This window comes from Camelina sativa, chromosome 12 (assembly GCF_030686135.1).
Source record: "Camelina sativa cultivar CO46 ecotype springtype chromosome 12, ASM3068613v1".
In the NCBI taxonomy this organism is placed as follows: Eukaryota; Viridiplantae; Streptophyta; class Magnoliopsida; order Brassicales; family Brassicaceae; genus Camelina; species Camelina sativa.
In genome coordinates, this window is record NC_141891.1 from 19,885,428 (window position 1) to 19,903,527 (window position 18,100).

An 18,100-nucleotide genomic window follows, 5' to 3' on the forward strand; every position below is an offset into this window, starting at 1 on the left:
TGTGTTGTTTAGGTCCATCATACCAATAATAATTCAAATTCAATGCAATTTTTTAAAAAATTTCACTCTTAACTTTCATCCTCAAATAGCACTCAAAACTATATATACATGGTGCATGGGAAGCGATACCGTATAATAAAGACTTGGCATGTATTAACTGTATACCGTGAGTTCATGTATACAATAGTTTGTTTCATAAGATGTATGAAAAAAATGTTTTAAATGAATAAACTTACTAGTACAAATTAATCATTTTCTCTAAATTTATTACTTTGTACTTGATTTAACAACTAAACTCCCACCGATATAATTAAAGAAGAAGTAGGTAGGAACTATCGAAAACAAACTATCGATGGATCACTGATCACATTACCAAAAAAAAAACTATCGATGGATCAAGTTGCTTTAACCTTACAGTCTTCACTTGCTCATATTTTGAAGTAGTTACATAAATGCTTTTACCACACTTTAGTAGATTTGAGAAAACACACTACCGATTTTATTCATTTCTCTTTTAACATTTTTTGTTTTTTAATATACAAAGAAGTAGCTATTAGATATGCGTTATAGACCCCCTAAGTTTCTTATTTTATCAGATTGTGCTTAAACGTCTACATAGATTCAAACACCAAACTAACAAGTAACAACTATCAATAGAACATTAAAAGACGAACTTTAGAACAGAAGAGCATAAGAAAAATGGTTGTGAGAAATTTATTCTTCTGTACCAAAATGGAAACTTAAATTGCGTATGGAGTTGTAGTCTTATAGACTAGAAAACGCGTCGATGGATGGAGACAAGCATGGTAAGAGTAAAGATGTGATGGGAATATATGAAAACGTAAAATTATTTACGAATTGAAGTGAAACAATCAGTCAGTTAGTAGTTGAAACAATATTTTATTTAGATATCTTTGTTGGAGAAAGTGGTCGTGTAGTTGGTTTGGCTACTCGCTATATAAACGGAGCTGGTCTCTCTTGGCTTATGCAAATACAAACATAATACAAAACATCACACGATATGGGGCGTCTCGTGAATGGAGCTAGTCTTTTGGCTTTGTTATGGTTCAATGTTTTTGTGGTGAAGTATGTTGCTGCGAGAGGTGTGACCTTCAACAAAGATGAAGAGGAGAAGACCTTTGTAGGAGGCGGAAAGAGCTTTGGAGGTGGTTTTGGTGGTTGGCACGGTGCGGGATTTGGCAAAGGAGGTGGCATTGGTAAAGGTGGAGGCCTTTTTGGCCACGGAATAGGCAAAGTCGGTGGTTTTGGAGGTGGCATTGGAAAAGGCGGAATAGGCAAAGGCGGTGGTTTTGGAGGTGGCATTGGTAAAGTTGGCGGCATCGGGAAAGGCGTTGGAATTGGTAAAGGATGGGGATTTGGCGGTGGCTGGATTGGACACCATCACTGAGCTAAATGAGAAGAAAGATGTAGTTGCAGTGCATGAATGTTTCTGACGTGAAACAAGATGGTTAAACCGACTTCTTAATGAAATAAATTAAGTATTTGTAACTTAGTATTTCGACTCCATGATAAGCTTTGCACTTTTGTGTTTCCACTAGTTTCTATAATTGCGATAATTTGGTATCTAATATCCACCACTACGGATCAAAACCCCACACCCACAATATCAAAAGATATATTAACAATGTGGCTGCCTTAGTATCTATGTTTGTTTCATTCCCGTGAACCTAAGTAGCCTAACAACTTGACTCTTCATTCTTCAAGCAATTTACCTCAACTCCAAGTAGGAAACCGACCTCAGATTCAACCCCGATGACTCGTTGCTCCACCTAAGAACTCAAGCACACCTCGATGAGTCCTGTAACACACGATGCAAAACGATTATGCCCCTTTTCTCAAAGCCACACTATTTTCTACACCTTCATCTCGATGCTACCACTAACTGAACCAACTACCTCTACTTTCTACTCAAGACCATACATTCAGCAATTTGACTCTCACCTCCATCGACTTCTGCTCACCATATCTGCTTTCTTAACCAAGTACCCTGAAGCATTATTCCCTGCTTATGTTATATCCATCAGGCCAAAACCAAAAAGAATACTAGGACGACAAACATAATATGAAAAACAGCAAAGCCTGTAGTTATAATAAACTCTGCAAAAACTCAAAAGTACACTCAACCGAAAAATAACTTAATAATAGAAGTGACTTATTGTAATAGATAGCACATGCTTATAAAGAGATTCAAGCAGTCCAACCCGTTATGAAGTTGAGAGGAGCCTTTGATTTGATCTAAGGATCCAAAAACCAGGGTAGTGATAATCCCCTAGTTACTACTAGCCTTGTCGACCTTGACCATCATTGTACCCACCACCATAACCTTGTGACGGGTCAGATCGCCAAGATCCATCACCATAACCGCCTCCCATGTAGCCACCACTACCAGGGTTGTTTGAAGCGCCACCACTAGGACGCCCACCAACTGCACCATATGAAGCTTGATTTCCATAACCAGAATCATTTCCACTGTACCCTCCATATCCGTAGCCTTGGTTACTAAAGCCAGATGGTGACTGCGCAGGAGGAGCTGCACCAGGAACTCCATATCCACTATGAGCAGCACCACTCCCATATCCTGGGTTCCCATAACCACTAGGAGCTGGATTGTCCCATGAGTTTCTCTGGGCAACTCCAGTACTACTTCCATAACCGGCACCTGGGATGCTGGTCGCTCCATATGCAGCAGCAGCACCTGCACCATAACCTCCAGCAGAACCAGTGTATCCAAAGCCACCATACCCGGTACCATTACTACCATTTCCATACCCAGCACCATAACCAGAAGACCCATAAGATGGTAAACCATTTCCAACATTTTGGTGCTGCATAAACCTACTGGAATCCATACGTCCATCATAATTGCTTTCATTGCCACCATAACCCTGGTAACCGCCAGAGCCACCACCACCCATTGATCGTCCAGCACCTCCAGGATTGGCATCTTTAGGAAGAGCACGCTTTACTTCAACTTGCTTGCCACTCAAATCATGGAAAGTCTTGTGCAACACACGGTCTACAGCATCTTCAGAGTCGAAGGAAATAAATCCAAAACCACGAGGTCGGTTAGTAGCCTGGTCATACATGATGGCAACATCAGTCACAGGGCCATAAACTTCAAAGTACTGGCGAAACTCTTCATCTGTCAAAGTAGGTGGCAAGCCTCCAACAAAGATCTTCTTGGTTTTATTGTAAGCATCACCTCCAGAACTTCTAGATGGATTAAGGTTCCCAGATCTTCCAGAGACTTGTTGCTCCTCTCTTGACATGGCTTTCTTCACATCAACCTAAACACCAACCAAATCCAATTAATAAACCTCCAAGAATCATACTTGACCCAAATCAAGAACATAGCACAACCTGTAGACCAAGCCAAACTTTCTTTTCTAATACTCTACTCAATCACTTCATAGAGAGTATGATGCAAACCACAAAACAACTATCAATTTCCCTAAAATGCCTAAATCAACGCAGCTAAACGCAAAAGGGCAAAACTTTGAAACAAAAAAACCAACACAATTAGAGAAACGGAGCTATAAGAGAAGAATAAATTAACCTCTCTAGTATCAATGTTGTGTTTGTCTTGAAGAACCCTATCGAGAAGAGAAGGATCCGAAAAGATAACAAAGCCAAAACCCCTAGGTCGGCCAGTAAGCTTATCTCTCATCACAATGGCCTGAGAAACCTCTCCATAGTTGCTGAAATGTTCTCTGAGCTTGTCTTCATCAGTTTCCCATGAGATACCACCGACAAAAAGCTTTCCTTGATCCGAATCCATGACTAACTTATACCACTCTCTTACTTCTGACCCACGAATCACAAATCACACCCTCAATCTACAAAAACCCACAGCAGAAACCTCCAGAAATCACAAAAAGACTTTAGCTTTTTTGAGAAGAGAGAGAGAGAGAGCAATGGCTGTGGCCGATTTGAGAAGAAGACAGCAAACGAATATTTCTATTGGTTTGGTATTGATATTCGCGAAGGGACGAATCTGTCAGCAGATAAATAAATGAACGGTTCAGATCTTTTACAATCTACGAACGGTTCAGATCTGTTTCTCGTCTTCTTTTTAATTATGGGGCTTTAGTCAGGCCCAATGGAAGTAGACCTAATGGGCCATAAAGACTTACTATAAAATTCGCTCGTGTGTGTGTTCTATTCCACACGTGCCACTACTACATCTTTAAGAGGACGACAAAAAAATCTTTCGTGCTGTGATGAAATCATCTCTCTGTGGCCAGAGTCCAGAGATATGCACTTTGTTGTCTAAAAATTCCCAAAGTCACACCTTACTTAGGCCATCTTTATAGGGACATCTTTATGGGTGTTCTTGAGCTTATATTTATTCAAAATAATTCGAAATTGGGCTTAGATCATAAAACATGTTCTTATTTCGGAACTGTTGTTAGGTGTGTTCTTCTGTGACGTGTCGCAATGGTATTGGAAAGAAATATTTGGGGGTCGAAAGTTTTATTTGGTTTCTTCTTCCAGTGAGTCTTGTTGTTTTGGTCGGTCGAGAGATTTCTCTCGTTTCATCTTCTTCCATCGGCGACGACGATTTGCTCAGAAACAAAACAGTTTCTCATCGGAGAAGAATCTCGTTTACGATTCTCCTTCTCCTAATCTTGTTTAGTACAAGGGTCTCTGGTTCGATTGATGAATCTGGAAGAAGAGTGATTGAAGCGAGAACTGGGCAAGACTTGATTTGGGTTGTTCAGCTTTCCGATCTTCATTTCAGTGTTCATCATCCCGAAAGAGCCATTGATTTCAAAAACATCGTTGGTCCTGCTCTGTCTCTTATCAACCCTTCTCTCGTTCTAATCACCGGTGATCTCACATGTTTATATCTCTCTCCTTATATGTTCAAATTTGTGGATCATAGGTTCTTAGGTTTTACTTATACTTCTTATATGCAAGTCTGAAGCTTTATTGATTTGAGTTCAATCTTTCCCCCAAAAATTATAACTTATTGATTTGAGTTCGATCTTTCCCCCAAAAATTATAACTTTAACTTTGGGAACCATTGTGGTTAGATGGTTTTGTTTCGTGAAGATTGCTGGTTGATTCTTTTTCTTAATTTGGTTAATCAGATAGGAAAAGCAAAGACATGTTAACAATGAAGCTAAATGAAGATGAGTGGTTAGAATACGAGAGTGTGATGAAAGATGTTGTGAAAGAAGTGGGTTGAATAAGAGCATATTCTATGTAGAGAAGAGAAATGTTGCATCCGCGGATTCTATCATCCGGTAATGCACCTTACCTTACTATGCTTCCTTGCAAATATTTTCTATATACATATCATCCAAATTCAAACTGATCTTCTTTATGTAAATGGTAAACCAGAGGAGCAATAGAAAACAATGAGAAACTACGAGCGCAGTTTTCTTCTGCGGTCACAACCACATTAAGCAATGTGGATTCTGCAAACAGCGATATCATCTCATCCATTGACCGTAAGTAATCTAATTCAGTTTTCCTCATTCATGTATAAATCAATCAATCAATGCTCTTATATATTTGACTCTAATCATTTTAAATTTGCAGAATCTTTACAACTCGATAAAGACGTATCAGTGGATGTTAATTCCACAATCGCTCCTTGTTCTGAAAACTTGAAAGAACTAAGAAGCCACCATGATGGCAACGTAGTAGACATCAAAGAAAAGACAGGAAAATGTTTTGGTCACGAGTACAAGGTAACACGATCTGTTCAATTTTATTTTAATCATGATAACATGATTGAATTGGACAAAATTGTTTATTTATCAAAATTGTAAATAAATAGGTGGATGAAGCAACAAGCTCAACGCCAAGGAAGAGAGAGTACAACATTCCAACGGTAGGATCAATAGAAGAACTGAAAACGCCTTCATTGGGTGCTGAAAGTACTTCCAACTGGTGGTATCAGTTTACCGACCTTTCCGTTGGATTCACGTTTTATGTCAACATCCTTTGCACGTCACAAATATGAATGATAGTAGCATGATCATAGTTTTCATGATCATAGTTTTCAAGAAGCAGTTCATTCTCAACAGTGTTTTATTGTTTCATACAAATATTATATTAATAAATCATATGATCTTACACTAGTTCTCCCTATAATTAACTTTTGAGCAAAAGATCTTAAAGACTGATTTTAGATTATTTTCCTAATTTATATAATCTAAGAACACTAAAAAAAATATCCCTATAAAGATGCCCTTACAGCTTTATTTTAGAACTTGTAATAATTAACCCTCATATAAGTATATGTTTATTTAATCTCTTAAACCAACCTCGTATTTATATATTTTTAAATATATAATAGTCTACCTATAACGACAATACTCCCACGTTCTCTACTAAAAAAACTCACCCTGGGCGTTCGGCCAATAACCGGACAAACCGAACCGGACAACCCGAAAATGTCGGTTATCGGGACGAACCGAAGAGAGAAAGCAGAACCGGTCGGCAAAATTTAATTTGATAATCGGATTTCGGTTCGGTTCGGTTCGGTAATCGGACCGATCGGTTAATGAAAATCCGCATAAATATATAAGCCTAACCGTATGTATTAACCCTAATTTTTTCACTTCTTTCTTTCTTCAACGCCGCAGTCCGCAAGATGCGATTCTGAAAGCGAGAGAGAAGAAGTTCATCACTTCATACGGTCCTCCGATCTAATCTCGTTTATTCTCCTTCATCAACATCTTCTTCTGCTTCTTCTCTTCTAGAGAGTTCTACGGATACATCTGCGAACAGCCAAGAAATTCGTAAAGGTCAGTTCTTTTGTACTTCTTTGTTTTCAATTTCTTTGTGTTCTTAAGTTGTTTTTGGTTATCAATTTGGCTATTTCGATTCGTTAGCAACATTTCATAAAGAAATTGTAACCCAAACCCTAAATTTTTTGAATGTTTGGGTTCCAATTTCTTTCTAAAATTTAGGTTTATCTTCTTAGTCAATTAGTTTATCTCTGATTTGATAGTAAGCTATTAGCATATTCAAAATTGAAACCCGAAACCCTAAATTTTTTTATTCAAAAAATTTAGGGTTTCGGTTTCAATTTTATTTCGAAATTTAGGGCTTATCTTCTTTCATTGTTCTTTAGCTAACAATTAGTCTATCCCCGTTTCGTTACCATCTGATTAGCTTATTTAGGGTTTATTTTATTTACTTTGTTTATGATCTTGTTTCATTATTTGCAACTTGTATTGTTGATTGTTATTATGAGCTAATGAGAGCTGTAAAATCATTTGTAGATGGCTGATGAAAATGACAAGGAGCCTACAGTTCAACCCAGACAAGAAGATGCAACTGCGGATGTTGCACCGAATGTATCTGGTAAGAAGCGTCCAAGACCTCCATCTGGTACTGATAAGCCACCGAAACCAAAAAAGAAGTATGCAAAAAGAGCATCGGTTTGGGAACATTTTCTGCAAAGGGAAGGAGAGTTAGATAAGAGCTACTGTAAGTATTGTGCAGCAGAGATAGGCTGTGATAGTAAGGCAGTAGGTACTAGCCCGATGATAGCTCACATTAATAGATGCAAGCAGTACAAGGATTGGGTAGAGAAAGACAAGCAGAAAGACAAGGATTGGTTATAACGGGTGATAACAATGGGAATCTTAAGGTCATTAAGTATGACCTGATGGTGTTTAGAAGATCTGTAAATGAGATGGTAGTAGTGAATGAGTTGCCACTCTCCTTTGTAGAGTCAGAGGGATGGAAGCGGTTCTGCTTCAATGTCTTGCCAATGTACAGTACATTCTCTAGGAGGACTAGTACTAAAGACATTATGGCGATGTATCTGCAAGAGAAGGCAGCTCTGAAGAACTTGTTTAGTTTAGAGAAACAGAGGGTGTCTCTCACTACGGATATATGGACGTGTCCTACCACATCATACAGCTACATGGTGATCACAGCTCACTGGATTAATAGTGAATGGGAATTGCAGAAGAGAATTCTGAGCTTTAAGGTCATCACGGATCACAAAGGAGACACCATTGCAGGGCAGTTGCTGGATTGCTTAGATGATTGGGGAATTAAGAAAGTCTTCACGGTGACAGTCGATAATGCGAAGAACAATGACAAGGCTTTGGATGCTTTTAAGGTTCAGTTAAGGCTGAGAGGAGAGGAAGCATTAGTTAGAGATGGTGATTACCTACATATGCGTTGCTGTGCACATATCCTCAATCTGATTGTCGGAGATGGTTTGAAGAAGGTTAATCATCATGTTGTTGCTGTTAGGAATGCAGTGAAGTATGTTCGGTCATCATTCACTAGGTTGAAGTCTTTCGCATTGAGGTGTGACACAGGGAAAATGTGTAGAGGGAGTTTGCCACTGGATGTTTGCACACGCTGGAACTCAACGTATCTGATGTTGAGTTCTGCTTTGAAGTTGAGGAAGGCTTTTGAGAAGATGGAAGCTGAGGACAAGTTGTACTGTGATTATTTTGAGGAAGAGGATGAGAAAACAAAGGCTAAATGAGTTGGACCGCCGACTAGTTCTACTTGGGAGGAAATTGCAAGGTTGGTCAAGTTTCTGAAGATCTTTTATAAGTGCACCTTGATATTCTCTGCCTCCAATTCAGTTAGTTCCACTGTCTGTTACAATGAGATTGTCGACATTGAGAGGAATCTGATGACTAAGTGTACCAGTCCTGATGAGGACATCAGAAAGCAAGCACATGTTATGAGGGATAAGTTTGACAAGTATTAGGATGGATTGAAAAACATGAATCCGTTGGTGATTGTGGCCAGTGTCTTTGACCCTCGAAACAAGATGAAGTTTGCTTCTCTCTGCTTTGACCAGCTGTATGGTAAGGATACAATCGAGTCTAGACACCTCAATGCGAAAGTTTCAGATGTTATGAAGAACTTGTATGAGCATTACAGTTACAAGGTGAGCACACCAGAAGCCATCGAAGACACCCCAGGTTCTCAGCCAGAGTCTGCCGTCTTCGAGTTATCAGATGATGAAGATTGTGAGGGGATACTTTCAATATTCGACAAGGTGGTTGGGTTGAAGACTTCTGCAGAACACTACAATGAGTTACAACAGTATCTAGCAGAGAAACCTGAGCTGCGAGTAGATAATAAGTATGTCTTATGATGTTCTCAGTTGGTGGAGACGTAATAGCCCAAAGTATCCAGTCTTGTCAGAAATGACTAGAGATGTTCTAGCAATTCAAGCCTCATCGGTTGCTTCAGAATCAGCTTTTAGTACAAGTGGAAGGGTCTTGGATCCTTACAGAAGCTCTCTAACTCCTTACATGGTTGAGGTATTGTTGTGCACCCAACAATGGTTAAAGAGCTCGTATAAAGGAGAAGCAGCCGTAGCAAACTTGGCCCAGATGTTGGAGGAAGTTGAATTCTTTGAGTCTCTTGGTAAGTTTAACTTCTCTCGGTTTAGTTATCCTTTCAAATCTTTTGATATCTATAAGTTGTATTAATTTCTTGCATCTGTTTCATTTTATAGATTCTCGGAATCCAACGGAAGCTATTCCATGATTCTTTATAGTATGACAGGTATGATTGTGGTTCTTTCTAAGTGTTCATATAAGTTTTGTTTTTGTTGTTCATTAACATTGTTTTTGTTATGTTTTTCACAGGTACGATGCTGCGTATTTTGTCTTTTTTGATGCGGAATGCAGCGTTAACAATTGATGGTAGTACTGACTTTGAAGCTGCTCTTTTGACTACTTTTTGATGCGAAGTAGCATGCTTTTGTTGATGGATTGGTTTTTTGGTGTAATGCTAGCTTAAACTAGATAAAATGCTAGCTTAGCAGCTTCTCTAATGGTCTGTAATGGTATGTAATAGTCTGTACTAGTAGCTTAAAGTCTTTAAACTCATTAACACAACTTTAAGCTACTAGTACATGAGCTTAGCATGTTGTATTTTGGTGTTTACTTCAGAAAATTTCTAATTGGGGTAAATAACCCGAATTAGAAATTGTTTTCAGATGCAAAATTAAATCAGGTAACCGATCCGATTAACCCGAGTACCGACCGAACCGAACCGTATTTCAATTTAACATCAATTCGGTGAAATTTTAAAAAACCCGAACTAGAAAAAAACCGAACAACCCGACCCGAACAACCCGTTTCCGCCGAACGCCCAGGGCGAAAAAGACCTTAAATTTACAGTTGCGACAAAAAAAAAAAAATTGAAACTGTAAAAAGAGACTTGGAATTGTCGCTTGGTCAATGTCAGCTTTCACTGAATGTTTTTTTTTTAAACTTTGGAATAGTAATAATGATTAATGATTACATTGGCAATAATTAATTAAAAATTCCATAATTACAATTGCAAAGGTTAATCCAAAGCGAGAAAATATAAAATGTTAAGTCGTTAAAATGTAAAAAGCGGCAAAAATGTGGGGCTAATTTATAAAGTTTTTTGTTTATAAAATTTGTTTTTTGAAAAATCAAAATAAAAAAACAGTTCAACAAACGAAAAAGCCGTTTTGTGTATTTGATTCTTTATTTTATTGTTCTGTGTGCTTTCTTCGTCCCTTCGATCTCCCTCTCTCACTACTGGCGCTTCTCTGGAACAGCTCGATCTTTTGATTTAGGGTTCTTTTTTTAAAGTAACATTTCTTCTTCTGTCTGATTCCTTTTTTTTTTTTTTTTTTTTTTTTTTTTGTATTTCACTTTGACTAATCGTGGGGAAGAAGAATGAGAAGAAGAAGAAGGTAGTGATTTTTTTGTCTTTTTCCGATGGAGCAGCTTGTTAACTTCATCATTCGACCTCCAAGGTAATAGAAGCTCTTTTAGCTTCTTTGGTTTTGATTTTTATTATTCTATTTCAGCTTCTTTTTATTACTAGGTTGTAGTTTAGAGTTAAGAGTTTTAGATTTGAATTTTGAAGTTTTGTTCTTGGTCTCTTGTTGATTTTGGATTCTTTTTTTTAAATTACTTGATTTTAGGGTTGCATTTCTCAAGAAAAACCCTGTTCTTCTTTTCAAATCCATTATAAGATTTTTGATTTTGGTTAATACATATTTGTTCCATATGCATTTGAATATAACATGTGTGTGTGTGATGCAGAGCTGAATACAATCCGGAACATGATCTCTTGGAACAGGAGTTCATGCTTAAAGGGAGATGGTACCAGAGGAAAGATTTAGAGGTAAAGCTTTTCTTTTTACATTTTTTTTTTTATAGTTTACTAGAGCTAAATACAATCTGTGGACTTGTAAAGGAGTTTTGCTAAAAAATGGAGGTTCAACCTTCTTCTCACTTTAATATCTGTTTTGAACCTATGTATGATGGATACTAAAATAAAAATCTGATCAGATTTTTGGCTGTTATTGTGAACTCCTGATTAGAATAAATCTGAGGAAACATGTTTGTTATTTTCAGTGTCACAGTAATTTCATCAGTTGTTCACTATTGATCGGACAAGTTTTCTTATTTTACAGCCACTGGTTTGGAGTAGCTCTTGTCATTTCTAGTACTTTAACCAGTTACATTAGCTTTGTCTATTTTTTTCTCTCTGCTTTAGAGGTTTAGTTGTATTTTCTTCCACTAATATTATAGGACGTTATGTGTCTATCTTGATAGGTTAAAAACAGCAGGGGAGATGTCCTTAAGTGTAGTCATTACATGCCAGTCGAGCGTCCTGAAGATAGGCCTCTACCTTGTGTAATATACTGCCATGGAAACAGGTAATTGTGGATTTTAACTAATAGTAGTGTGACTCTGAGCTGTACCGGTGAAATAAGCTGAATAACTCATCCTTTATTGGATGCAATAGCGGTTAGGATACTATGCTTTGAAATGAAAAAAACTGATATGGTTGCTAACACTCGTATAGGGGCTTCCAGTTGTCATAAGTGGTCCTATTGATTATCTCACTGTCGTATCCAAATCCTGTTGTCCAGTGATCACCAACTAACCTTCCATACTCCCTTTTAGCTCACTATTCATTGTTTATTCAGTGGATGTAGAGCTGATGCCAGTGAAGCTGCAATCGTATTACTTCCTTCAAACATCACAATTTTCACGCTTGACTTTTCGGGGTCTGGTCTCTCTGGCGGGGAGTATGTCACATTGGGTTGGAACGAAGTATGTCCTCCTTTGATCTTTTCTTAAAATATTTATCTTCTCTTCCGCAAAGATTAAAGCCTAAACTTGTTGCTCTTTGGAGTAAACAAGCTGTCCAAAGTCGATATTGCTTCTTAATTGATATTTTTTAGGTTATATAACTCGATTTTCTCTAAACTATATACATTAAACCAATACACCTATGCTACTTCATTTGTTCTATAGAGGTACCTCATTGTTATCTTTCTGAAGAAAGATTTCCATATGATCTAGAGGTTTTAGTGCTGTATTTCCTGGTAAACTTAGGTGCCTTAGATTAGGTCTCAATTATTCATAGTCACTGGGTTCATTAGTGGAAAGATCATGTAGGATTGTAATGTCCTTGATTACGTTGCCTATAATTTTTCCATCCCCTCAGTCACAGGCTTCATTAGTCATTATCCTGAATGTTAAGAGCGGTTCCTTGTATTATTATTGTTGAACGTATCTTGGGTGCTTGCAGAAAGATGATCTGAAAGCTGTGGTTGAGTATTTGCGCACGGATGGAAATGTCTCCTTGATTGGCTTATGGGGTCGTTCAATGGGTGCTGTCACAAGGTTCCTTTAAGTCTTTCAAATGTTAAATTACTTACTATGAGCGTTTTCATTCCCAGTCTTACATGAAACTGTATGGAACTCTTTACTGTAGAAGTTAAGCAATTGAGGATTTATTTATCTTGAGAACCCTTTTATCTTTACTAGTGGAGAGAAGAATAGTTGCTGAGAACCAACTGATATACTCTTTCCTGTGTGTAAAGATCTATATAACATGTTAAACGTCAACCACTGCAACTTAAAATTTTATTGTTACAAACATTCTCCCTGTCTGCTGGATTATGAAGTCATTGTGTTATATTACACTTGTCTTCCAGCTTGATGTATGGAGCCGAGGATCCATCTATCGCAGCTATGGTTCTAGACAGCCCATTCTCTGATTTGGTTGATTTGATGATGGAACTTGTAGATACATATAAGTTCCGGTTACCAAAGTTTACTGTAAGTAAAAGTAAATTTGTAGTGTCTGTTTCTTGTGGGAGTTGTTCTGCCCACGACAATGCCACAGTGTCTTTATTATACGGCTTTAATCTCTTTCAATATCTTATTCAGATAAAATTTGCAATACAATATATGCGGAGAGCTGTTCAGAAGAAAGCCAAGTTTGACATAACGGATCTCAACACCATAAAGGTCTTTTCCTCTTAGTTTTTACTTTTTTTTTTCCAGTTGGTTACTTGGATGATTAAGTAATCTATTCAATAGCATGCATCATTATCATTTGTTTGGTAGTCAGTTGCGTATTTTCTCACATTGTTTGGCATAAAGTATTTTTATTAATGTGTGGTAAATGTATCAAATTCAATTGTTAGTAGAGATTTTGTTACTAGCTCTGTGTTCTTATGTTATGTGATGTTATGTTTCTCCTTTTTGAAATATTTATCGTTCATGCTGCAGGTCGCAAAATCTTGTTTTGTTCCTGTTTTATTTGGACATGCCATGGACGATGACTTTATTCACCCTCATCACTCAGAGCGTATACATGAAGCATATATAGTAAGTTTCCCATCCTATGGAGACTTCATATTATACTGTTCTTCCTCTAGCGCCTCAGAAGTTCTTGATTAACCCTTGACCATGCAGCCTTTAAACATCTGAATGTTGATTATGCTAGGGAGACAAAAATATCATCAAGTTCGAGGGAGACCACAATTCACCACGGCCACAATTCTACTTTGATTCAATAAACATTTTTTTTCATAACGTTCTTCGACCTCCAGAGGTGGTTGTGCCCTCATTTTTTGACCCGGTGGATAATTACTTTGCCAAGGTAACAAATCTCATTTTTTATTTTAGGTGTTCATGCCTCTTTAGCAAGAAATATCAATGATGTTAACTGTTTTATGTTCAGGGCAGTTGGAGCACCATGCAAGAACTAAGTTCTCCACAATCCTCAGCACAAAAAAGTAAGTCATCCGGGTTTTTCTCAATATTTATTCCAGGTTTCATTGTGTCCTTACGCAACATCTTACCTAATTGATATCAGGTCTAGCTGCAGGCAGCACCTCTGATGCTATAAATGAAGTCCGCTTGAAAAGACCTATGAGTCGCACAGAGGTTGGTACTTTGTGACTACGTTCTGCAACGTTTTAATACTAGTGGCCAAAACAGCTTTCCTACTACATTTGTGAAGTATTTTTCCCTTATGCTGAATCCCTAGAAACATGATGGTTTTTTTGTTACTTCTCTCAGGTTCCTTCCAGCGACCCATCTAATCAATCATCATCAGAAACCAAGGTATAAGATCAGTTTCTCTATCTTTTTGTATTTACTCTTCTTGTGGGTGTGGGTGGTATATATGATTTATGCTTATTAAATGATGGTTTTATCAACAATAGTAGAGACACCATTAGCAGTGTGACCAACTTCTGTACATGTAAAATATCGTCTGTGGAAGAGAAACAGAAATGAAGAGATGTGTAGAGTGTACCCTGTAGAATATTCCTGAGATATGATTTATTTCAGGAGAAAGAGAATCATGAAGTCTCCAGTAGTTCATCTTCTGATATGATCAGCTTTGATTTGTCGAATGGAGATCCATATCCTCATCTTGCGGTAGCTTTAGATGATGATCAATATGTGGAGTTTCACGTAGATGAGCTTGCAGATTTTCCATCTAATGCAGAGGAAGAAGAGAGGGTGAGAATATTTTTAAAAAAAAGAAGTGGATTTTTCACTATGATCCCTCTTTATGACTATATTATATATTTCTTTATTCACATATCTTAATGGCCTCAGATGTTGATGGAAGCAATGATGAAATCGCTGAAGGATGTGGAGGTTGAAACTCATAAGAACCAAGGACCTGCCATGACCAACACAGAGAACACTGAAGAAAAAGAAGCTACTGCTACTGCAAAACCTGAATTGGCACATTTTGAGACAGATTCTACTTCCGGTTCAACACCTAGTAACCATGATGCACCATCATCTTCTGAAGCCAATGCTCCATGTAGAACATCAGATTCTCTGCCAGGACCTGTAAATGGTTTCGTCCCTGGTGCTTCGCCCAAAATGAGTCAGAACACAAACGACGCCATTGATTTGTCATCACGTACAAAGGCAACAGTGACTGTGGTTGGACGTAGTAGTACATCAGGAAACGTTTTAGATGGGTTGTTACGCCGATGGGATCTTAATTTCTTCAAAAGTAGATAATTCCACTAAGTTGTGTGTTTTGGTTTGTGCAAAATAGAATGGAAAGCTAAAATGTTAAAAGGTTTGTCACAACAAAATATCTTCTGGTGATGGTTTATATGATTTTATTTATATGCTTTGTCCTAGCAAAAATCTCTAAGAAGAGAAGATATCATCTCTTGTTGGCTTTGAATCTGCTCTTGTTCCTTCCATGTCTTTGACCAAAAGGTCTTTAAGACAAAATCGATGACCTTAAACTCAACAACATCATTGCTTCTTCAGTGAGTTCATTGATCGTTGAGCCATGGCGTGTCACCCCAACCGTGCCAGAGAATATATCAAAGTTCTCAAGCTCAGTCGTGGTCTCAAAGACAGTCTCTAATTTATTCTTCATCCCAAGTTTTTGGAAAGTCTTGACCGTCTCAGAATTTGTTTTCATCATCGCAATGGTTAGCTCTACTGCAAACCTCCTTATTCTTGGAGCCTTTGGAACTGGCTGTTCATATTTCTTGAGAATATTGACTAATGCTTCTGCTAGATCTTCCTCGCCCACTTTAGCGTTCTCGAACATCCATCTCAATTCTTCAAGACTCATCAACTTGAGAATATGCGGTGCTAATCCCACCATAACTTCTTGATATTTTCTATCTTCAGTCAGTATAGCCTTAAGAACCTGTATTGACAAGATAACATTAGTAATGATGATGATTCATAAATCTAATTAATTTCTTTTGGATCAAGAACATGAGGACTTACGGTTGCTCCGACAGATCTAATAACTTCCTTCATATGTTCATCAAACTGATCAGGACCTGTATATATGCGAAGAGATACCGTAAGATCCTCGCTGCATTCAACCTAATCAACGGGTTGTTCAACGCCTCAACGAGTCCCTGAAGATTATTTGATCTCAAGATACGTTGGCAATTGCTTTTACTTCCTTGAGCAAGCATCGCTATAGATTCATCAGCAGAGACTCTCACACCAATTTTATCCTCTGAAATCTCATTGTTCAAGAATATGCAGAGAAGTCCCTTCAAAACACCTCCCGTGCCCCCAATTTTCTCGGTTGCACCTTCGTCAAACGCAAGAAAAGTCAAGATTTCTGCCCCAAGCTTCTGCAAATCAGGTTGAGTCTTTCCATGTTGTAAGGTTTCCCTAATGTTGCTCACTGTGAAGACATCTCCAGAGATAATCATCCTCAAGTTCTTTCCCGTTGCACCGGTTGTTCTCACCAGCGTCTTTAACAGCTTCAAAGACCGTTTCACTGCCAAGATCTTATATGACTCAGCGACCGCAACACTTGAATCTTCCAACAACCTCTTCTCAGCGTAAGTGAAGTCAATGATCTTTGGGAGTAACCCTTTTGTTTTGCCAATCTTCCCACAGTTGTCATGATCTCCAGCTAGCCTTTCCAAAATCAGCAGTCCAAGATTGTTTAACGTCCATGAATATGATTGATTGAGATTCTGTTCTCTAGTCTCATCCATGTCTTTACCTGAATCTTGTGTCAGTGTGTGGTCTCTAAAAGAGTAGAGATGGACTCAATCGCTCCCGGGATCCCCGCAACTCTCAGAGAACTCTGCTTCTTACTAGCTAATCTTGAGAGAATCTCTGCAGCTGACCTTCTCACATCTTGTTGATCCTTGTTTCTCCAGTTTAACATCTCCAGTAACCTCTCCACGATCACCAGATTCGTTCCAATCTTCTGCAGAGTATCAACCGAATAGTCTTGGTTGCTCGAGAATCTAGAGAGAATCTCTGCTCCAATATTTTGCTCATCAGGAGACTTGGACACCAAACTCTCCATGGCGAAAATAGCCATACCAATCTTTAACCCGTCGAAGATGTTTCCATGGAGACATCTCGAGTATGCGTCGTAGAAGAATCTTTCCACCAAACCCGTTCCAATGACTCACTTTTTCGAAAATCTTGAAAACGTTGATCATCCATTCCCAGTAAGCTTTCTCGACAAGAAAGATATAGAGTAGAAGAGAGTCAAAGCAGAGTCGAAATTGGTGACATTAGGTTTCAAGTAGTCTTGCTTGATGAGCTTGATGATGGAGATAACAATGCTGCCGCAAGCAGAAGCAATCTGGAGCCAAAAGAAGAGTGTGCTCAAGTTGATACCAGAGATAGTGAGCCTGTTCGTTTCGTCGCCGCAAGTACCTGCGGCTGCGGCAGCCGCATGTATTGTTGTTCGTTTGGTTGCCGCAGGTGCTTGCGGCAAGACGCTGCGGCGAACGCTGATTCTAATTTTAGACATCGATTAGTTGCGGCGATCAAAAAGGTTGCGTTTGCCGCAATCGCTGCCGCTGCCGCAGCCGCCTGCGACAACGAAACGAACACGCCCAGTGTATTTAGACTGATGCGGCAGTTCAAGCTCATGACTTCTGCTGAAAGTCCAAGCTCCTTCGACAACAAGAATCACAGTAACAAACCAGAAATCTGTTGTTTCTAAGCTTCCAACGAATCCACCAAGAAGGACAACTGTAGCCCACACGAATCCTAAAGATCCCAACCGTGAAGAAATATGTGGTTTTAGCAAGAACATATTCAATAATTAAGAACAGCCACTACAATGTATATGAAGAAGAATACTAGAATGATGAGTTCAAAAACCTTCTCAAGAACAGTAAGTGTTGAATCTAGAATTCACACAAAGAATTTGTTTGAGTGGGGAACAAATTCATAAAGAGGGTTTATGATTTCTTGAAGAAGAAGGTAGGGTTTCTCTCAAGAACAATGAAGAATTAGGGTTTTTGTATTAATTGCTCGATCTTTTACAAAGAGGGGATACCTGTAAGACCCCGACC

At 38.4% G+C, this 18,100-nt stretch overlaps 4 protein-coding genes, 1 long non-coding RNA gene and 1 pseudogene across 14 annotated transcripts in view; 4 read left to right on the forward strand and 2 right to left on the reverse strand.

The window, feature by feature from the left end:
• The window catches only part of LOC104732224 (peroxisomal membrane protein PMP22-like), a 1,579-nt gene extending 1,564 nt beyond the window's left edge, over nt 1-15 (forward strand). For both annotated transcript variants that reach the window (XM_010451763.3, XM_087478177.1), the window contains exon 7: nt 1-15. This exon is cut by the window's left edge and continues 179 nt beyond it. The gene's annotated coding sequence lies outside the window, so the exon portion shown is untranslated.
• A 1,006-nt stretch (nt 16-1,021) lies between these two features.
• On the forward strand, nt 1,022-1,611 carry LOC104732225 (uncharacterized). Its single transcript, XM_010451764.3, has one exon. It carries the CDS (start codon nt 1,022-1,024, stop codon nt 1,406-1,408), a length of 387 nt encoding a protein of 128 aa, XP_010450066.1. The 3' UTR covers nt 1,409-1,611.
• Nucleotides 1,467-4,001, reverse strand: LOC104732226 (heterogeneous nuclear ribonucleoprotein 1). Of its 6 annotated transcripts, none has more exons than XR_758745.3 (4): nt 3,578-4,001; nt 2,223-3,308; nt 1,963-2,023; nt 1,467-1,819 (listed from the first exon to the last, which is right to left on the reverse strand). XR_758745.3 is itself a non-coding variant. In XM_010451766.3 (2 exons), the coding sequence occupies exons 1-2, from the start codon at nt 3,797-3,799 to the stop codon at nt 2,301-2,303; spliced, it is 1,230 nt and encodes a 409-aa protein (XP_010450068.2). In that variant the 5' UTR covers nt 3,800-3,960; the 3' UTR covers nt 2,085-2,300. The 6 variants fall into 6 exon arrangements, 1 of the variants encoding a protein (XP_010450068.2); XR_015574380.1 differs by having other exon boundaries at nt 1,917-2,008; nt 3,578-3,994; XR_758746.3 differs by having other exon boundaries at nt 1,963-2,008; nt 3,578-3,970.
• A 232-nt stretch (nt 4,002-4,233) lies between these two features.
• LOC104732227 (uncharacterized) lies at nt 4,234-6,113 on the forward strand. 3 transcript variants are annotated; one of them, XR_758749.3, is made up of 5 exons: nt 4,234-4,863; nt 5,115-5,270; nt 5,368-5,477; nt 5,569-5,720; nt 5,810-6,113. It is a non-coding gene; the product is annotated as an uncharacterized LOC104732227 (long non-coding RNA). The 3 variants fall into 3 exon arrangements; XR_758748.3 differs by having other exon boundaries at nt 4,234-4,851; XR_015574382.1 differs by having other exon boundaries at nt 4,234-4,806.
• Nucleotides 6,114-10,440: 4,327 nt separating this feature from the next.
• Nucleotides 10,441-15,437, forward strand: LOC104732228 (uncharacterized). Of its 2 annotated transcripts, none has more exons than XM_010451767.2 (14): nt 10,441-10,762; nt 11,055-11,136; nt 11,571-11,674; nt 11,948-12,074; nt 12,556-12,650; nt 12,965-13,088; nt 13,200-13,280; nt 13,545-13,643; nt 13,762-13,917; nt 13,999-14,053; nt 14,134-14,204; nt 14,340-14,384; nt 14,613-14,786; nt 14,886-15,437. In XM_010451767.2, the coding sequence occupies exons 1-14, from the start codon at nt 10,725-10,727 to the stop codon at nt 15,303-15,305; spliced, it is 1,671 nt and encodes a 556-aa protein (XP_010450069.1). In that variant the 5' UTR covers nt 10,441-10,724; the 3' UTR covers nt 15,306-15,437. The 2 variants fall into 2 exon arrangements, 1 of the variants encoding a protein (XP_010450069.1); XR_015574383.1 differs by having other exon boundaries at nt 10,448-10,762; nt 14,004-14,053.
• Nucleotides 15,438-15,516: 79 nt separating this feature from the next.
• Nucleotides 15,517-17,838, reverse strand: LOC104733666 (uncharacterized; annotated as a pseudogene).
• Between the last annotated feature and the right edge of the window lie 262 nt (nt 17,839-18,100).

Coding starts and splice junctions, on each gene's coding strand:
- LOC104732228 (XM_010451767.2), top strand. CDS start 10,725: ATGGAGCAGCTTGTTAACTTCATCATTCGACCTCCAAG. Junction 11,137..11,570: donor ACCAGAGGAAAGATTTAGAG/GTAAAGCTTTTC, acceptor CTATCTTGATAG/GTTAAAAACAGCAGGGGAGA. Junction 14,385..14,612: donor AATCATCATCAGAAACCAAG/GTATAAGATCAG, acceptor GATTTATTTCAG/GAGAAAGAGAATCATGAAGT.
- LOC104732225 (XM_010451764.3), top strand. CDS start 1,022: ATGGGGCGTCTCGTGAATGGAGCTAGTCTTTTGGCTTTGTTATGGTTC.
- LOC104732226 (XM_010451766.3), bottom strand. CDS start 3,799: ATGGATTCGGATCAAGGAAAGCTTTTTGTCGGTGGTATCTCATGGGAA. Junction 3,309..3,577: donor ACAACATTGATACTAGAGAG/GTTAATTTATTC, acceptor GTTGGTGTTTAG/GTTGATGTGAAGAAAGCCAT.